Source organism: Psittacula echo (assembly GCF_963264785.1).
Source record: "Psittacula echo genome assembly, chromosome: 4".
Lineage (NCBI taxonomy): Eukaryota > Metazoa > Chordata > Aves > Psittaciformes > Psittacidae > Psittacula > Psittacula echo.
This window is the reverse complement of record NC_137738.1, coordinates 67,909,452-67,930,918: the sequence shown is the minus strand read 5'-3', so window position 1 is coordinate 67,930,918 and position 21,467 is coordinate 67,909,452. Positions and strand designations below refer to the sequence as shown.

General features: G+C 37.8%; 1 protein-coding gene across 6 annotated transcripts in view; it reads right to left on the bottom strand.

The window, feature by feature from the left end:
• Positions 1-21,467, bottom strand: part of EPHA7 (EPH receptor A7) — a gene marked incomplete at both ends in the record, with an annotated part of 166,261 nt that overhangs the window by 10,680 nt on the left and 134,114 nt on the right. For 2 of the 6 annotated variants that reach the window (XM_080615370.1, XM_080615372.1), the window contains 9 exons: positions 1,155-1,269; positions 2,424-2,579; positions 3,664-3,857; positions 9,252-9,401; positions 11,311-11,520; positions 12,445-12,506; positions 13,043-13,228; positions 17,401-17,526; positions 21,366-21,421. In XM_080615370.1, the coding sequence (XP_080471496.1) occupies positions 1,155-1,269; positions 2,424-2,579; positions 3,664-3,857; positions 9,252-9,401; positions 11,311-11,520; positions 12,445-12,506; positions 13,043-13,228; positions 17,401-17,526; positions 21,366-21,421 (1,255 nt within the window). Of the gene's footprint in view, positions 1-1,154; positions 1,270-2,423; positions 2,580-3,663; positions 3,858-9,251; positions 9,402-11,310; positions 11,521-12,444; positions 12,507-13,042; positions 13,229-17,400; positions 17,527-21,365; positions 21,422-21,467 lie in introns of those variants that run through there. The other 4 variants (XM_080615371.1, XM_080615373.1, XM_080615369.1 and 1 more) reach the window with 3 other exon arrangements.

The following is a 21,467-nucleotide window of genomic DNA, read 5'->3' as shown; positions in this document are numbered from 1 at the left end:
ATGAAAAAATTGAAAATTTTGAACTGCCCCTTGCCTCATGCTCTACAGTTCTCATATAAAATCTATGTCCTCATTCTGACAGCTGGACTGTATACGGCTTAAACTCATATAAAATATATGCCAGCTATTTCTGTCAGATTTGCTAATGCAGAGTACTGAAAAAAAAAAGTGATGTGCTCAGATTAAACGGTTTAGGTAACATTGGAGAACTGCACCTGTGTCCTGAGACACTCCTACAATCACTTGTCCATTCAATGCAGTATCTCAGCAGGTTTACATTTGTAGATCTATATCTTAGAATATATCTCACTTTAACTCTATAGTCCATTAAAATCATCTTGCTAAAAGTGCCTAGAACTACTTAGGGGTCATTATTGCTTTTCTTTTCTTTTCTTTTTTTTTTTTTTTTTTCTCTTTTGTTTTCTTTTAAAAGATAGTATATGTGTAACCTTAAAAAATTCTTTAAAAAATATCAGAGCTCTTGGCACCTTGCATTTTCCTGACTCCCTGCCAATTAGCTAGCCATGTCAATACGGTGCTGATCTAACAAAAGTAAATGGCACAAAAGGATACCAAAGTTCAGACAGTTATACATTGCTTGGTCATGCTTCTGAAATCTCTAGGAACTCAAATAATCCTTCAGAGGTACCCAGTGTAGTAATGTGTCATAGAATTAGCACTAAAAAGGTCCAAAGATATAAACATCATACTAAAAGAAAGTCTTTATGAAGAATAAACACAAATGATTAAAAAAAGATTCAGAAATCACAGATTTAAGGAAAATATCTTGTTGAATTCAACAATAATATCATGATTTTATCTGACAAATATATTCTTTTTTAAATTTTTATGTACATTTAAAAAGTCTATTAGATAAAAAGGAGGTTAGAGAGCTCAAGGTGTTTGTATGTTTCAGGTAGTACTTTGTTTATTGTCACTGCTGTTTTCCTTGCCACCACTGGTGGATCCTAATTCCCTTTTCATAAATTCTGGTGGCACTTAGGAGTTCAAGTCTGTAGGTGCTTCTTGTAGCTCTTCTATTCACTGCAGGAAGGACCCAGGAAATCAAGTGTCTTCTAGCAGCACTTCATATATACTGAAGGCCAGTGCTGTTCTCTCAGTCTGTCACCTCCCTCATAAGGGAGAAATGTCTATCACACTTGGATGCCAGTGCCGTGTAAATGTAGCATTTGTGCTCTCATAGTCTGAATGCTGCTCATGATTTTCTTTTGATGACCAACCAACGTGATCCCTAAACTCATCACATCCCTGGGAAAGATAAATGCGTACATTGTTAATTTTTCAACTTAGACTGCTATTGTATGGTATTCAACTGTGAGTCAAAGCTATGAAGTGGTCTGTGCTACAGGTTCCTAACAGTGAGGCTACACTGGAACCTCAGCTCAGTACTGTGAAGTTCATATAGGCACTGTTCAACTTCTCAGCAAGGAGTGCAATTACATGTCAACTGTCATGTAATTACACTGCGTGTATCTCCACATCTAAGAATGAGGCCAGTATGTTTTCACTACGATAATCTTTCATTGTGGCTCTTAGGGACACACAAAGAAAGAGACACTCCTCTTGTTAAATACTTCAGGTGGCTTTCAGGACAAAGTTATGCATAAATACAAGATTTTGGGGATCACATTCTGACTCCTAAAGAGATGCCTAGAGAAACCCTTTGCATATTCACCCATACCCATCATGCAAATGAAAGAGCAGCTGTTTCAATTCCACTGCTACTAGTGCTACTTGGTCAAGTAGAAGCTTGTGGGCTCTAATGACAGTTCTCCAGCTATAGGCTGAGACCCCTATTAATACCAGGCAGATGAGAGTAGGGTTGCAAACTTGAGATTATTGTTTAGAAACTTGCATAGAAAACTGCTGCTCTCTGCAAGAGGAATCATATGTGTTTGGCAACCACCAGGATAAGAATGATGTTTGCAGGGTGCCAAGAAGACCTGTTTAAGATGGCAGTACCAATACAGGCCATGCTTGCCTTCAGAAAATTGTTTTGCTTCTATAGACTTATCCTCATGCAAAGTCATTTCTTGCAGGACACAGACAGCCCCCAGCCAATTAGAAGAAAATTCCGTATCTTCCTAGTACGAGCCTGGAAAAAATACCAATTAGGCAGTGGAGGCAAAGTGGTTATTTTCCTATACGTACATACTTTGAAATTGGTCACAGTTTCCCTCAAATTCTAGGCCCTTGCTGTTGTTTCAGTTGGTCTCAAAAGCAGGGAAAAAGGTGATGCCATCATGGGATGCTCTAATACAACATCATCAGCTATTAAACTTGCTGGATTAACCCCAAGTACCATGTTTGTACTCAGGGTAAAGTTTTGGAGTTGAACATTGTGTATTATTTTACCTAGAAATTCCCTAAATGCAAGTTAAACATGCCCAGTACTAACTTACTCAATAGTCATCCTGGCAACTGATTCAAGAGAGTTGTAGCCTGCTGCTGTGAAATTATCCTTATATCTTTCCATCTTAATAGCTTGTAACCATTCGCCTACGGAGCAGAAAGTGGTAAAATCGGGAGTGTTCTGGTCCAGAAGAGGGCTAATTGGTCTACGGAGAAGGAAAAAGGAAAGTAAGTTGTTTCCAAAGAGTGTAAAACATCAGGGAGTATTTAGCAAGGTGAGAGTCAAATAAGTCTGGGGTATTAAAAATGTCAAGAGCAGAATGTAATTGGTCTTTACACACAGTTCAGATTATTCTGTGAGTAGTTCTTGACTACTCTGTAGTTGACAGTATGTACTTCCTAAGCTTATTCATGTAAAAGATGAAAGGTCAGATTAAGCAAAATCAGCCTAACGGGTTACTGTCACCAACAGAAAATCAACCTTATTACCTAGCATGACAACAGCTGCAACTACAGTTGCTGAGTAAAATAAAGATGCTATTCTTTTACGCATCTTAGAAAATATAGAAGTAACTATTCTCATTATTCAATTGGATGGGACAAAACAAAGGAAAGAGCAGAGACACAAAGTTGCTTAAGGTCACACAAGCATATCAGTCAGTAGAAGAACCAGGAATAGAACACAGGCCAGTTGATTCCCTAGTGCACTGATCTAGCTAGCAGATCAAAAGATTACCATGATTAAATAATTTTTGAAATTACTAAGAAGCCATTAAAAACTACACCATGAAATACAATGAGATGTAATCACTGAAAGGAGTAGAAGCCATAAAATGAAAGGTAAAAATCTAGAGTGTAGCATGTCAGAGTACATTGACAGAGTATGAGTATTATTAATTACTATGTGTACTGTAGCAGTTCCTAGGGCAAGGGATGCATCACACAAAACCACAGTAGATAACAACCCTTGCCCTTCAGACTTCACAATTTTAACAAACAAGGAAAACAAAAACTGCTAGTGGTGAGAGAGTGGAAAGAGTGGTAAGCAGGCAGAAGTTTGCTGAGAAATGTGTTAGTTCCATGTTATTTACTTTATTTATTTTGCTTATTTTTAAGAAATTCCTTCTTCATTATGGTAAAAAAAGAAGGGCAAATGAGGGAAGGGAAGAACAGGGAACAGAAGGAAGAAGGAACTGAGAGACACATGGAGTAAGTGTGAACTGGAACCAGTGACCAAGAACATTCAGGCGCATTCATCATCGTAAGAACACATTTTAGAGCTTTTCTTACCTGCTACAGGTTCCCAGTGGGGTTTTCAAGCTGTTTGGGTTTCTAATCATTTTGTCCAGAATACCAACTATCTGCTCAAACTTTGGCCTTTCACCACGTTCCTTCTGCCAACAATCCAGCATCAGCTGGTGCAGTCCTGCTGGGCAGTCCATGGGTGCTGGCAAACGATAGCCTTCTTCAATTGCTTTTATAACCTAGTAGCCAACATAGTTAATCATTGTTCATCAAGGGATACTTAAAGAATGTATACTGCTATTCAGTTAAAGAAATAAAAAGGGAAAAAAATCAATAAATTAAAATTTGCCATCATGGCTGCAGAAATATGAGTCTGTTGTTTTGAAACTAGCCTTCATGTTTTCAAATAATTTCCCTGACTTTGTTTGGGCTTACTAAGAATATTGTTCTATATGTGCAGAACATAGCTATATTACCTAGTCAAGTGAGCAGCAGGGAACAACAATTAAATTCAGCTACAGAGCAACAGATAGATTGATAAATAGAGTTATTTCAGAAAGCATTATTACTTGCCCCAAGGCTTTTATGAAAGAATGTGTGGTAGAAGCAACTGACTTGTAAATGGATAGGGATCTGTGCATGCACATATAATATACAAAAAGCCTGAAGATATTATAAAAGGATCCAAGAAAAATGTTTACCAGACAGAAATTGTTAGAGGAAAAAAGTTGTATTCTATGTCTAACCATGTTATATTAATGATAAAGTAGCAGAAACGTGCCATGTGAGAGAGGAAGACCTGGCTGAATGGTATTTTAATATATCAGCTAAACAGAAAGTTAGATTTAATAAGAGATGCTGCTAGGTGACGATATCATTGAAGGAGAGCATAAAATGTCTGAACAAGGAATTACACCCACCCATTGACTTCCTTAGCCAAGTCCATTTGGATTTAAACAGAAAATAAAAATGGGTAAAGTAAAATCACAGGAAACTGTTGAAAACCTTGAGGGCAGGATAAGAAAGCACATCAGGAAGCAAGGCAGATAATAAAGGCTTGTGAAAAAGGACTGAAACACTGTTCATGGGGGATTTCAAGTATACTGACATTGACTGACATGGCACTATTAGAATTGCTAAGAAAGAGTGCTTGTTCCTTAAGGGCAGTGCTTAGGACTGTATTCTCCCTCAGTTTGCACAGAAACCAAGGTTAGAAACTGTTCTGGTTGTAGCCCTAGGCAGTTGACCTGGTATGATAAATAAAGTTGGTGAATATCTAGGATTTAGTGAAAATAATGCCTTCGGATAGATAGAAAATATTCCATAGGTTGTGTGAGAAGATGCAAAAGCAGTAGACTACAAGGGAGACAGAACTGCAAAGAATAAAAAATTTCCTTCAAAAAACTGGCTGAAACCCATGATTGTATCAAAACCTTTTGCAGAAAAGAAGTTCTTTAAAAAGAGGAAGTATAGCCCAGTGGCAGGGCACTTACTGCAGGTTTGTGTCACAAAATGCCTTCTGACCTCAGGGAAATTGCATCATCTCTCTGGGCCTCAGCTTCCTATTTGAACATTTAGAATGACAGCACTGTCCGACAACTCAAAAATGACTGAGATATATTCAATTCCTGCAGTAACATAGACACCTTGAAGAATGAGTGCGGTGCCCTTTTATAGACAGCGACGTTATCACTCAGGGTAGGGAGAGAGGATTTCTGCGAAAGAACGGGGAAAATGGAAGAACAGTACTATGCAGGAAAGAGAACATTAAAAGTAAAATGTAAGATACTTTAGAGCACTATTAAGAGGAAAAAAACAAAAGAACAACTCCTTATATTAAAGGAGTGGAGTAAAATTGAAAAATAAGCTACAGTGTGTTTAGGACAACTGATGTGTTATGCAAAGTAATGCAGAAATTTTTGACTTTCTAAATGGTAAAAGGTATTAAACCTTTTATGCATACTACAGATGATTTACCACAAAAGAAAGAGTTGCATAAGAGGTCAGAAGGCAGAGACCTCCAACGAGGAATGAAAAAGTAGGTAACAGCAAGAGCAACACAATCATCAAAATATCTAAGATCCTCAGAACTGGCAAACCACATAGATAAGACTATATCTAAGAAGACATGCTAAGGCACATGAAAAACAAGGAGGTGGTTGGTGACAGCCAGCATGGCTTCACTAAGGGGAAATCCTGCCTGACCAAATTGGTGGCCTTTTATGATGGGGCTACGAAACTGATGGACAGGGGCAGAGCAGTTGAAGTCATCTATCTGGACTTGTGCAAAGCCTTTGACACTGTCCCACATGACATCCTTGTCTCTAAATTGGAGAGACATCAATTTGATGGGTGGACCACTCGGTGGATAAAGAACTGCCTGAATGGCCGCACGCAAAGAGTTGTGATCAATGGCTCGATGTCTGGCTGGAGACCGGTAACGAGTGGTGTCCCTCAGGGATCGGTGTTGGGACCAATCTTGTTCAACATCTTTGTCGGTGACATGGACAGTGGGATTGAGTGTGCCCTCAGCAAGTTTGCCAACGACACCAAGCTGTGTGGTTCGGTTGATACGCTGGAGGGAAGGAATGCCATCCAGAGGGACCTTGACACGCTTGTGAGGTGGGCTGATGCCAACCTTATGAAGTTTAACCATGCCAAGTGCAAGGTCCTACACCTGGGTCGGAGCAAACCCAGGCACAGCTACAGGTTGGGCAAAGAAGAGATTCAGAGCAGCCCTGCAGAGAAGGACTTGGGGGTGTTGGTCAATGAGAAAATGAACATGAGCCGGCAGTGTGCGCTCGCAGCCCAGAAAGCCAACTGTATCCTGGGCTGCATCAAAAGGAGCGTGACCAGCAGGCCGAAGGAGGTGATCCTGCCCCTCTACTCTGCTCTCGTGAGACCTCACTTGGAGTATTGTGTGCAGTTCTGGTGTCCTCAACATAAAGAGGACATGGAACTGTTGGAACAAGTCCAGAGGAGGGCCACGAGGATGATCAGGGGACTGGAGCACCTCTTGTATGAAGACAGGCTGAGAAAGTTGGGGCTGTTCAGCCTGGAGAAGAGAAGGCTGCGTGGAGACCTCAGAGCAGTTTTCCAGTATCTGAAGGGGGCCTACAAGGATGCTGGGGAGGGACTGTTCATCAGGGACTGTAGTGACAGGACAAGGGGTAACGGGTTCAAACTTAAAGAGGGGAAGTTTAGATTGGATCTAAGGAAGAAATTCTTTACTGAGAGGGTGGTGAGGCACTGGAATGGGTTGCCCAGGGAGGCTGTGAATGCTCCATCCTTGGTGGTGTTCAAGGCCAGGTTGGATGAGGCCTTGGGTGACATGGTTTAGTGTGGGGTGTCCCTGTCCATGGCAGTGGGGTTGGAACTGGATGATGTCAAGGTCCTTTCCAACCCTAACTATTCTATGATTCTATGATTCTATGAATGTATGGGTTAGTGAAAACATGAACACAAGGATCATGAGCAGGACTTTTCCACATTCATTATGAGCTGCAGAGAAATCTGAAGAGAGTTGAGAATCAAGATGAAAATTTTTAAAAAGATTTTGGGATACTGCACAATCAGTTTCTCTGATGTGTCTTCTGAGCAAGAAGGGTGAAACTGAGAAATATAATATAATGAGTTAGCTACAGACGGATGGAATTTCTGGAAATGTCCAAAACATTGAAAAAAAAAATTCTAAAATATTGGTAAGTAAAGTTTATTTTAAAAAAAATATACATATACAAAAATTTGGGCATTTCAAAGGGTATTACAAGTGTCTACTCTGCTAAGAAAAGTGGCGGTGGGGTTCCAAAAGTCTGTATTCCTTTTTTTTTTTTTTTAAATAAGTAAAGTACATAGACAGCACAGCTAGAGTTCTTATTAATATTTATAATTTATATTATTAATTTATATTATTATATTTGTATTATTTACACTTCCTACAATATGTATTTCAAATTCTGCTTTTGCTGCAAGAAGAGAAAAAAGGAATACTGGTAAGGGTCAAGTATGCATTTATCATAATCAGGCTATGTGAAGATGTAAAGTAGATTAGAAGAGCGCCAGGTCTGTTCACTGTATATACTGGTTGCTGACCAAGAAGTATTAAATACAAGTAGCAGGACAACATAATGTTATCATTCTGCTTCTTGGTATATAATAATTTTACAAATTAATAATCATAACAATGGCAATAAATCCAGGAGTACAGCAAAGAAAAAGTATGTAAGCCTAAGCTCTTGTCCTCTTCTGCAAAACTACTCTGCAGTACGGTCAGTAACAGAATGACAGTGAGGACTAGGCAGACAGCAGCAGTCTAACAGGGGAACAGGGTAAAGTGCAGAGTTCTGAGGGTTTCTGTTACTAGCAAGGATTAAGCTGAGGGGAGCCCACTGCTCAGAGAAGTTGAGGAGACTCTGCATATCACCTGTGCTCAGCCCGCTGTTCCTCTGCGGGGAGCTTGTAGGATGAGTGTTCCTGTGGTGCACCCTAGCTCCAGGCACTGCTAAAAGGAGGACTTTTTAAAAGAGGTCACAACACAAATTTGTATCCTCCTTAATGTAAAACAATGACTTAAATGAACAGGGGCAGAATTAAGGACATGACATCTAAAGATCCAGAGTCAGGTAGATGTATTTTTTTGGAGATCTGGTCTATGACTATCCCCACATCTACTTTCAGGCAAAATTATACATTAAGATATATAAACCAGCTGAGTGTATATGCAAAACTACAAGAGACACAGCTAGCATTTTTTTATTCCCATTAAATATTCCCATTGGCAACTGTGAAGAAGAATAAAAAACTAATCATAAGATGGTTCTATATTTTTGAATGATAGATTTACCTATGGGATTGGTAGGATGTATATATGTTTTGGGAGAACATACTTGAAGATCACAGTTTACAGGAATATTTTAAATTATTTTACCAAGCAAGTGATGCATCTTTTTACTAGGTGCTATTGAATATTAATATGTAAGATTCTAAAAAGAGACAAAACTGCAAGAACTGGTAATTAGCTGTTTTATGAAAAAGGTTCCGTCATGTGCTTTCCTTGCAGTTTTCAAAAGAGAAAATACTTTTCAAAATCGAAGAAGAAGCATGAAGATACCAAAATTTCTCCTCTATTTAAAAGTTTTTCCTTACTGTTCCCTGAAAGATAGGTAAGGTTTGCCTTTGAGGCATCTTTATTCCTGTCAGACGTCTTTTATGTTTGAGTCTGGTACAGAAGGAAGGTGTCAAAAGAAATGAAATTCTACTGGGTGTCTAGGGAATGTAAATATTTCTCTTTCTCTGCCCCAAGGACTTGTTTGCCCATATTTTGACAGTCCATGAAATCTTTGACACTGAGACCTGTCAAATATTAACAATTTTGCACTGTGCCAAACTGACTCATCATTTACACTTTTATCTTCTTTTATTTCAACTTTGATGTTGATTTAGAGATACAGGTAAAAAGTGAAAGCTTGGTAACTTCTTCATTATGTTAGAACCCTACACTATTTCAATAAATCTTATTTCTAAACCAACATTTTATGCATATATAGTGAAAAACATATGCATGTGTTTACAATATGTAATTTTTGTTTTTCTAACCTGTACACGCGCTCACAAATAGGCAACATATAACCTACATCTTGATTTGACATGTCCCAGTAAGGCCGTTCTCCATAGGACATTACTTCCCACATAACTATTCCATAACTCCACACATCACTTGCTGATGTAAATTTGCGATACTGGATGGCCTCTGGAGCTGTCCATCTCACTGGAATTTTTCCACCCTATTAAAAAAAAAAAAAAAAAAAGAAGAAATTAGAAAAAGAAAAGAAGAAAATTTTCATTTTTACAGAACCACAGAATCATAGAATGGTTGGGATTTGAAGGCACCTCTGGAGATCATTGAGTCCAACCCTGCTGCTAAAGCAGGTTCACCTGCGGCAGGCTGCACAGCATCACATCCAGGTGGGTTTTGAATATCTACAGAGAAGGAGACTCCACAGCCACTCTGGGCAGCTTTTTCCAGGGCTCTGTCATCCTCAAAGTAAATAAGTTTTTCCTCATATTCAAATTAAACTTCCTGTGTTTTGGCCTGTGCCCCATTGGTCCTCATCCTGTCACTGGGCACCACTGAAAAGAGTCTGGCCCCATCTTCTTGACACCTGCCCTTATGATATTTGTATGCATTCATAAGATCCTGTCTCAGTCATCTCTTTTCCAGGCTAAACAGGCCCAGCATTATCAGTGTTTCCTCCTAAGAGGGATACTCCAGTCCTCTAATCACTCTAGTAGCTTCCACTGCACTCTCTCCAGTAGTTCCTTGTCTTTCTTGAAGTGGGGAGCCCAGAACTGGACACAGTACTCCAGATGTGGCCTCACTGGGGCGGAGCAGAAGGAGAGGATAACTTCTCTCACCCTGCTGGCAAAATCTAATGCACCCTAAGATGCCACTGGCCTTTTTGGCCACAAGGACACATTGCGGGCTCATGGTTAACATGCTGTCCACCAGAACTGACGGGTCCTTTTCCTCAGAGCTGCTCTGCAGCATCTCAGCCCCTAGCCTGTACTGGTGTATGGGGTTATTCCTCCCTAGGTGCAGGACCTTGCACATGAACTTGTTGTGTGTAGGGTCCTGCACCTAGGACCCTGCTCCTAGGGTCTTCCCTTCATTAGGCTCCTCCACAAAATTTCTGTATCATCTTCCATAGAGCGCATTTGTAATTACTTCTATCAAGCTCCAAAGCAGCACTTATATCATATACTATAGTTGACCATTTGCAGAATTTTCAAAGGAGTCTAAGGAAGTTTAGGCTCTAAAAACACCTGGACCACAGAAAGTTACATACCTGTCTAAGCTAAGCTGGATGCATTTTTCTGGAAGTGCTTATCCCTCCAGTGATTTTCAAAGGCTGTTTAGATGTCTGATTTACACTAGTCATTTAACTCTTGGCTGTCTGAGTTAGGTGAGGGGAATGTCATCCTGTGCATATAAATACCATTGAGCTGTCATGTGGCTCCTTTGAAATCTCAGTCTGACATTTTTAAACCAGGATCCCACTTAATGCCAAGCAGCAGGAGTGACAGCCATGAATGCCGCTGTGTTTTTTTGGATCCCTGTGCCTGTTGGAACAGATTCCAGGAGCCCCTCCTTCCCTCAGCATGAGAAAATAGGTATAGCAAGGCCCTACAGGTGGGAAAGTCGAGCTGGCTCAACAAAACAATAAAGAGCATAGTGTGCCCAGTGAAAGCTTATTTAAGAAAACTGCCCCACCCAAAAGCAAGGGAAGATGCAGAATTTGAGCTTTGTCAAGTCTAGCCTCAAATTAGTCAACATTTTTGTGAGATAAAATATAATCTTAAAAGTAGCAATAGCCTACAAATATTTTAACTGACTCATAAATTACTAATTTTTTCTGGGTAAAACTTCTGTATTTGTTCAAACAAAATTATGAAGAAGGGAATAATGAAGATAATAGGCAAAATTTTTAGAATTTTACCAAATAAAAATTTATGTTCTTACAAAAAAATATCAATCCCTAATTAGAGTCAGATTTCTGCAAAGACTCTTTTCCTTTTGACTGGTTAATATTTCTCAACCAATTAATATATTTCTCTCATTTATACTCTCTAGAAGTTACGCTTCTTCTTAATAAACACATCACAAAACTATCAAAACCCATCAATTTCTCTTACGGTAGTAGTGTAGACGGCCTCTGGATCATCTTCTATAACTCTGGAAAGGCCAAAGTCTGACACTTTACAAACAAGGTTGCTGTTGACAAGAATATTGCGTGCTGCAAGATCCCTGTGTACATATCCCATATCGGCCAAATATCTCATTCCAGCGGCAATTCCTCTCAACATTCCCACTAGCTGAATGACTGTAAATTGTCCATCATGTTTCTGGAGGGAAAAAAGGAACAGCAATTCTTGTTAGTATAGCTGAGAAGAGAAATAAGAATCAGTTTTACAACTTCAGCTTCCTATTTATTTACTACTTCTGTGGCAATTCATCCTGGGGCAAAGAAACTCACTTCAAACACAAGTTTTATTTTCTTCAGAGACAAAGCAGTACATTCAGTTAAGAAATGTGTGAGTAGTTAATGTACCAGAAGTAACAAAACTTGCTAATCACTATAAATTTCTGGCCAAGTCCTGGCAGGTCTTTTTGAACAGAGATTACCTGATGCTCAGCTCTTTAGTTTGCCTCTATGCTCTTCAACTCTCAGCATAATTATTTGTATCAAGAAAATAAGAACTATCCCCTTTTGGAACCTTAGCTACTGATAATTTTATTCATAGTTTGGAGTTTATCAAACAAACATAAGTTTTCTGTTCTCTATAGAGCATTTATACATCATCTTGCACGGTCTTGTACACGTGGTAAGGAGTTAGAACTAGCCAGTTCAGAAGACACACTCAAAAAAGGTTAAATTTTTGCGAACTTGCATTTCTTTTTCCTTTGTTTTTCTCTTAAACACAACCATAATTTATTTAAGAATTCTTGTATGATGATTTCCACCATCATGGCACAATAATAAAACCACCATGTCTATGCCAAATTAAATCACTTAAATTCCTAGACTGTTCTCATGTGATCCTCTTTGTTCCTCTCATTTCTGATCTGGTTTTACCGAAATAATGTAGAGAGGTGCTAGTATTTGTAAAGCTCCATTTCAGCCTGAAAACAGTTTTAATTATATGAATATCATTCATGTATAGATACACATATGAACATATGTAAAACTGTATTTTTAAAAGTGATTATGTATAATAATATACATATAGCTCACTTAAATGTTTATATGCTTTCAGTTTTGTACTCACCCTAAGAAAGGCATCTAAAGCCCCATTCTCCATGTATTCTATTACAATCATGACTGGTTTCCCTGAAAGAAGACATTTTGTTTGAGAAACTGTAACACAAATGGAGTGCCTTTTTTTGATAAAACAGACATTATTCTTTTGAAGAACTGAATCACTGAGACAGCGAACATTTCTGAGGCCTCTAGCACTGTTACTGAGCTCTAATAAGTTCTTATATGTCTGCATGGAACTTGGTCACGATTCACAAAATTAAACCACAAAAATCAAAATGTCAGTGTGTGAACAGAACTCTGGAATAATGACACTTCAGATAATATGAAAGGACATAAGAAATCTTATCTCTCTGCATGGTGTTTGAAGGTAAATGAAACTAGAAAAATACAAGTTCAAAGTACTTAATCTTTTAATCATGCACGCATCTTAATTTTTTCCTCAGGTTGTAGCATAAAGTAAGTATTGTTTCAGTTAGTTACACATCAGGGGAAAATCCACTAGGAGTGTGCAGTCTGTTTATAATTTGAATCTTTGACCACGAATATGCTAAAGTAATTTCTGTCATTATGCTGTTATTTGACTGACAGACTGATATGCTGCTTACCTCTGGTAACAACTCCTTCTAAGTGAACAACGTTGGGGTGGTCAAACTGGCCCATGATGCTTGCTTCACACAGGAAATCTCTCCTTTGCTTTTCAGTGTAGCCAACTTTCAAAGTTTTTATGGCTACTGCAACATCTCTCTTGCCAGGAAGCTTTAGACGCCCACTGCAGACTTCACCAAACTCTCCTAAAATGGATTAGATCAAATCTGAATTACTCCAACTATAATATCAATATTCGTTTTAGGCCTTGATTCAACTAGACACCTAAGTATGTGTTTAAACTTTAAATGTGATGTTCATATTTGAGATGGATTGCTTAGGAACAGAAAGACAGGCACGTGCTTTAAATGAATTGCTGACTAAGTAGCTTACAGAGTAAACACTTCAGGTGAAACTAATCTAGAGGACTGTTTTTTGAATCCTTTAAAAGACCTGTTAGTAATTTCTTACTTTTTTTTTTTCAAAAACAAGAAATACAAGTGAAGTTCCTTTCGTAAGAAAATACTATTACAGAAAAAGTAATATAATTTCTAAGTGAAAATGTCATTCTGTTCTACATGGTTTCCTTACTGTCTTTAGATCTGATTTTTTTTTTTCCCCTTTCAAAACAAAGGTCTTTCAGAGCTGCTTTTAACTTAACATCATTATGGTGTTAAATGAAGCACTACATTATTAGCTTCAAGCAGGATAATTTACTTTGCAGATTATTAAATGAAAGGTGTGACTTGTTACATTAAATAAACACAAGTAAATGCTGAAAGTTTGTAAAAGGTTCTAAACTAGCAGACAATTGGAACTTGAAGAATCATATGAAAAAAATGGCCAAACAGCCTACAAAAATACCAAAAATCCCACCCTTACAGTCATAATTTGTGAGAGAAGTAGTCAGACAGGAAAGAGGATGGAAGCATGTGAGATGTGGACCTGAATGGCAATACATCTACCTCACTAATATTGAGATTGTGGAAGATTTAAGGATTATCCCAGCCATGTCAGCAGAGAGAGAAAGAGAGACCCACCCTTACTGTGTATCCAGGAAATAAAATCTCTTGGGACATATAGGAGAAAAGTGTAGCAACATATCTTCTACTGAATAAAGTGGAACATCTCTATTTAAAAAGACAGATTAATCAAAAAAATATTTAATAACGTGGCACTCTGCAAATTTATCTGGAGTATGGGAGATGTAGATGCAAGTCCCTCCTCCAAAGCAAATAAAGTTTTAAATTTATCTCCTGCATACCTGTGGAGTGCCTTAACTTTAAGCTATTGAGCATACATGGCGACAGACCTACATCCACGACATGTTTGAGGGTAAGTGCTGAAAAAAAATGACTGAATTAGGAAAGACTAACACAGACAGTTTGATTAGAGAATCTCTTTGGGATGTAGACTGAGGCCCTGAGAAACCTGGTGGGATCAGGACTTAAATGCACATACACCATGGCAAGGCATCTGGCTGGCAATAAAGGCGTGCTTGGAAATGAGACTGAATGCTTGAAGAGGTACACGCTGAAGTGTCCTAATGGATGAGTTCAATCTTGTTTAGGACACCATCACTGGTTCCCACACTGTTCTCCTGTCACCCTCAACAGCAGAGCTTACAGAAGGAAAATAAAGTACTTGGGCCTCAGCTTCTCAGTTCTTCAGCCAGAAGGGTATAACTTTGTTCAGACCTTACCATTTTCAACTGACTTGTTTGGCCAAATCTCCACTCAGCAAGGAGATGATTGCATACAGAATCAAATTCCTCTCCCTCCTGTTCTATGCTAGCTGAATTCAGGTTAGGCTCCAATCCCACTCCATATACCTCTGTTAACATCATACTGTGTGGGAGCTAATTGGTCAGACAGTATAATTGTTCTTGCCTGCACAGGTGAGGCCTCACCCTCAACCATCCTTGGGCACTGGAGTTGTGGTCTGAATATCTGTAGCAGCTATGAGCAGCGTGAGGCATAGCTGTTACACACCTAAGAACTAGCTTCCCATGCCTTTAGCTTGGTGCCTTAACTTCCCTCCTGCACTTAATTAGCAATATGGATGACTATTAATGAATTCACTGCTCACTGTACTCACAGCTCCTTGCCAGAAGAACTTACTAAAGGATAAAAATTTTCTCTAGCAGTACTTTCCAAAATTGTTTTTGTTCCACAAGGAAAAGAAAACACGAGTATAAGTGTGTATGCATGTGACACTTCAAAGAAAGGTAATTAGGATACTTGGCATAGAGAAACTAAGGCTTAACTCCTTTCCAGCTCTCTGTGATCTGATTTTGATTGAATTCCAAAAGCAGATCACTCACACTTAGGCAAACTAGAAATCTGAATTTGTATGTTATGCATTTCAGGCCAGGATGCTAGCCAATGAACTACTTTTATTCCTAAGAAAAGAGTATATTCAGCTGAAATGATGCTCAAAAATGATCCAGAAAATATGACAAGCGTGAGAATACTGCACAGTCACACAGCCACCACCTCTGCATGTCAACAAGGAAGAAGCTAAAACAAAGGACGTGAGGTAGGAACAAGGAGTTAAAATAGTGGACACCATATTCTGTACCTGACAGCTGGCCGCAGCAGGATGGTAATTAAAATATTGGCAAGGAAAGCACATATCCCTCATGCAAATTGAGCATAAGCATCTTGCACCCTGTTTGTCTGAGAGAGACATGGCAGTACTCAATAGTTGATGTGACCAGCATTGCTGATACATACTGAGACTGCTAAATGGATTTTCTGGTGCATTCACTAGTAGAAATTCCATATTCTTCTTTGATGCATGAGTTTCAGCTACTTCTTTGGGTCTAACTTTCTGTTGTTCCTGTTCCATTTCACTCCTGTTTGTTATCCACATCAACAGGTTAAAGCCATGGCTAAACCCCACATATTATATTGTTTCACCACAGCACTTTTAATTAACTTTCTTCAGAATTATTATTGACACATTGGTGGTTTTTTTTCCCATCAGTTATACTCATTAAAATCAAGAATAAATTCATTTGCAGTCAACAAAATTAACATTCTGGAATTAGTCTGTCATAACAACGAGAATACATTTTAAATTGTATACTCTGCAACTGAAGCGTTTTCAACATTTTGCTCAGAAAGAGCTGGCAAAGTCCAGCTGAATATATCTTTGTGCTATGAACTGTTGATATACAGATAGTTTTAAACTTAAATAAAAATATATAGCTCAGTAATTTTTCTATGCTAATCCTGAATTTAAAACTTGCATTTTGTGTATTTATCAGAAGAGATGCTGCCATTGTAGCATCACAAAAATTACTAGTTAGCAAGGGCTGGATTCTTATGCTATTACTCATCTGACGGAATAATTTGCTCAGCAGTGTTGTTAATTTCAGCAGTACTACGTGATTAAGACATGATTCAACATGAGTGAGGTTACTTTAAAGAGGCATTGTGAATTCTAAATGTGAAGATTTTTTAAAGGTAAACCAGCTTATTTTAGAGATATTTCTTCTCTTTTTAAATAATACCACAATATGTAATTTACAGTGCATGACAATCTACAGTGTGATTTGAAAACTATTCTACTAATACTTTTATGAAACAACAGGAAAGCAAAAGAACATTTCCTCCAGGAATCCAAAGTATGTGATATTTTTCTTACCCACAGAAATTTAATTTCACTACATGGAGTCGTGCAATAAAAATGTCACATCTCTTATTAATGCAAACAAATGAAACTGCCTTTTTAGAGCATGAACACCATGGCTTAAGTAGGTGGTAGACAGTTCAAGAGGAAGAAAAGCAATGTAATGCTGAGGCAATTGCAATCAGTCACGAGAATTTAAACAATAACTTTTTGTATTCATAAAATATCAAGAAGAAAAATGGCAGAACAAAAAACAACCTTAGGGAAAGTTTTTTTATATAGAAAAAAGACCTTCCTGGTTTTTATTTAAGATTTTGTGCTGCAACCAGTTTTCCTTACTCACATGAGCCAAAATTCAGAGGTCAAAAAGCCCTCTTGCAAAAGGAAAGAGAGCAGAATTTGCACTCATGCTAATGCCTTTACTCTGAAAATAAATAGAAGGCAGCAAAACTGCCCACCTCCCTCCAATTAAATTTTTAATAGCAGATACAGAATTAGTAACCCACAAACTTTCAGTGTCAAGCAAGACTCTTAACTTATTTGCTTATTTGCTTTTTTGTTGTTTCCCCCCACCATTTGTTTTTACATTTTCAAAGTGAGTGAAGCTTCATTGCTCTTAACCACTCTGGCAAATGCAAAAAGTTCTATAGTTGAGGTATAATTATTTGCCTGTCATTATGATGTATGAGTTTCGATCCCGGGTAAATGGAACAGTTGAATCAGAAAGCCACAGCAGCCTTACCTGCACCAATCACACGCTCAATTTTAATACAAGAGGCATCTAGCTCCTTGGCGAATTGATGGACAGCTCTATTTGGGTCCTCGTAGGTTTCAGGGTCAATGTAGGTTTTGGTGCCTGGAAATTTAACTGTAATGATGTAAGAAAGCATGACTGTGATGAAGCAAAGGCACTTCTTGTGCAGTCAGCCCAGGAATTTCATTATGCAGAGTGCACCTTGGAAGACTGAACCCGTTTCCACACTGCTTGAGTTCAAGACACTCTGAGAAGCAACCTTAGTTTTTGGCATCATCTGCAAGCATGCCAACACAAATACAGCATCCCATCTTTGAAAATTACTAACATTAGCATCAGCATCTCCACCTTGAAGTGAAAGAAGCAATAAATGTTAAATAGTGCTCTAGTGTTCAATGAAATAAAATGCAATGGTTGAATGGGAGTAAAAATAAAGCAGGGGAAGGGATATAAGACCAGCAGAGGAGATAGATAAAACTTTCTTTTCTGTGTAAGGACAGCTTATCCTCTTTTCCCAGCACAAACAGCATTTCTTTATGTTATCTGTCTTCTATCAGGATTTGAAAGGCTCCTCCACCTACTTCAATTTGCAGACTGTGGCAATAGCCAAGTTAAACTATTCACAGCACAGAATTTCTATCTTTAGGTGTGCTTCTTGCACTAGAATATGAAGATGAGAAACACTTGCAGTTGACTTGTAAAGGCACAGGAAGGGAAAGTGGGCTCTGTGGCACAATTATTCTCTCTCTCAAGCACCTAAGTGAATAATATGCAGCAACTTGGTTTTTGCTCCTTCTTTCTCCATTATAGGACTTGGTGCAACTCAGGCAGCATAGCGCTCCAGCCAGCACATAGTTTTTCCCTTAGTTTCCTGCTAGTTCAGGAAAATTATTTTTTGGTTTTCTGGTGGAGGAAGAAACTTCCGGTGAAAGTAGAGCAGCCCTGGAAATCTATTAATGAAGCAATTTTTATGAAATAAATTCAGCTCACAAGGATTACAGTCTTGAGCTTTAATTAAATCAGTGAATTAATATGAAAATGCAAGAATGGTCTTCTGCTAATTGATGTACAGATATACAAGAATAGGATCAAAAGTCATAATAAATAATTTATGGTTGTTTTGTAATCTTGCAATTGAACACAAAATACTTTAGATTTCAAAATATATTAAAAAATAGCTTAGTAATCATGTATCATATTACTGACCAAAAAAACCCCCAAACTTCATAAGAAAGAAAAAGCTAGAGAAATAGTATGAGTAATCTAATGGATTTACAACCAGAGAAAATGTTGCCCAGATGTTATCTGCAATATTATGTCATTAAATAGTTCTTCCAATTGCATTGATAATGCTACAAATTTCTGAAGTTATAAATATTAATTAAAACCTGAAAAGACTAGAGAAAATTAGAAGAAAGCAATAGGATAATCTCCTTTAATAGTGCTATCAGGCAGGGAGACGGAGAAGGTGCCATCCTCTTGTGTTTGTGATAAAGGGCCTGGACTGGAGGTAACCTTGTGAATCTCTAGTGGGCCTCTGATGGCTCTTTATTCAAGCTGTCATAAAACATTTTGACAGGCCAAGGCTATCCTGGCATACCAACATGAAATAATGCTGGCCTGGATTTGAAGACATTGTTAGAAGAAAATGGTAGGAGGAAACCAAATATAAATCTGAGTTGCTTGACTAAACTCCTCCATTGTACTTGTATCTTCAAGTGTAGCCCTTGAGGTCACACAGACTTGAGGGGGACTGAAATGAAATATATGATACTCTATTAAACACAGTGCTTTAAAACATGCTTTAAAAAAATGGTTACTTTAGATTTTTTAGGTTACTTTAGCTTTTTTGCTAAGTAAGTGTTTGTTTTAAGTTACACTTTTTGAAAATCCAGTCTGGTACCAGCACAGAAAAATGTCTGTGATGATTTTATGGAGCAAAAGGACACCAAACTGGTGTTCACAGCTCTGCGACCAAGCTGATGACCACAGCACTGGATCTTGTTCTGTACATGTTTAACCAATAAAATTAAAAACTACACCTTCAATTAACAGATGATGAAACACTAGCTTGGCAAAAAGAGACATATATGGTGCTATAATTCTAAAAAGACTGTGTATGCTAACTCTTCTGACTGATTTGCTGCATAACCAGATTTCTTGAAAGTAAAATGAGGGAAATGAACACTTATAAAGTCTCATCATTTATTAGATCAACTATTAGTCATTAAGTAGCAGCTTTCATATTAATTCACTTAGACTTTCACTGAAACAAAAAATTTCACCAATAATGGAGACAAGAAAAGGAATTATTTAGCTAGCACATTCCTTTTGTTAATACATTGACATACAAGAATACGTAATTGATTTTCTCCTTCAAGGACATAACGGGGGATTTTAAAAGTGAAAGCACTAGCTCTTCTGAAAATGTGAAAAGCTTATAATGCATCTATGAGAGGCAAATTTCAAATCCATCACTCTCAGAATAGTAACATTTAAGTAACATCAGATTTTTGATGAATTCTTTAAAATCAGCTGCACTGCAAGGTGCATGATAAATAATTCTTATATTGTTATCCACCTTTCTTGCACAGATTATGAATTGATTGACTAAAGCTGCAATGATGTCACTACTCAATTTAATACTTGCTGCATTTAAACGATTTAGGTAGCAGCACACCCAAACTCAGGGACTATGAACAAATTCCAGCTGATCTGGTTTTTTTCAGGGCAGAAAGGTGAAACAGAAACTTGATCTGATTTTGAGTGGAGCTTTGCCTAGAACTACTCATTTAAAGAGGCACACACTGAGAAGATGCTATGAATTTGTGACTACTGGATGCTTCATTCTCCATGTGACATTACATTCTGATAATAGCTCACTATTTAACATGTGAAGTAAGATAAACCATTCTGATGGATTTAAGCTACAACTTATCAGGTATGGTGGAAGATGAAACCCAAGCATTTTTCTGCTTCAGAACTTACATTCAATTTAATTCTAATATGTGATTTTGCAATTCTGGATGCTCAAAATAATTTTGCAACTTAGTTTTATTATGCTTCCCATGTTAATGACTGATTCTAAAAGAAATTAAAATATTTTTAATTTCTCATGTCAAAATGACATTACAACTAAAATGAGAAAGGGCTAAAATAAAACATTTTTTAAACAGTATTTTGATAAAAATGAAATTACTCTTGCATATGCCTTCTTTTCCCCTTACATTTTCAATTGTCATTACCTGAGAAAGATGTATTTTACTGAATTTTCCCAGGTTCTTGCATAAATTTGACAGTAGCTGTGATTTTAGCAAGAGAGGCATTAGGTGCTACTCTTAGCTAGGCAACTGATTCTAGAATAGAGAACAGTAAAGAAGTGCTTTCTTTAGAAAGCAGCCTTTCTTTAGAAAGAAGCCTTTCTTCTCATATTAAGTGTTCTATTTTTAAGGACATTATGTTTTGTAAATACTGTTGCTACAGTATTCACAGTAGCAGAAGACAGCTTTTGAGCAGGACAGCTTTTGAGCCGAACAGCTTCATTGTTAGGGTGATGCAATGACCCAGACTTTCTTAATCTGAAGTTTGCCTGAGGTAAAGATCTATAGTCACTTAGCCAAACGTCTCTCAAATACTGCACCTCTGAGGGATCATTAGGACAGCGTGAAATATGCATTCAAAGCAACCAAAAGGAGGGAACAAAAAAGGAGAATGAAAACAGCAGTATATCATACGCATGTACAGAATTAAAACCGTCTGTGTGAGCAATGTTGACTTTAATCCACATTCTTTTTGTGTAGGTCACATTTGTACAGTGTTTAACCTCCAACTTGCTATTTACACAGCATTTTTGAATTTCTTATGGCTTTGTCATTTATGGAGTGATGTTTTAGTATTGTCTACACTATTGCAGTTGGGAATTTTTGAAAGGAGGAAAAAAGCAAAACACTTACAATGAAAGTAAAGTTCTTCATCCCCTTCTTGATCAGCTTTGCTATAGCCACAATGCCTGAAAAGAAAGACAAGGGCTTTTTCTGGTAAATAAAGATTTACTT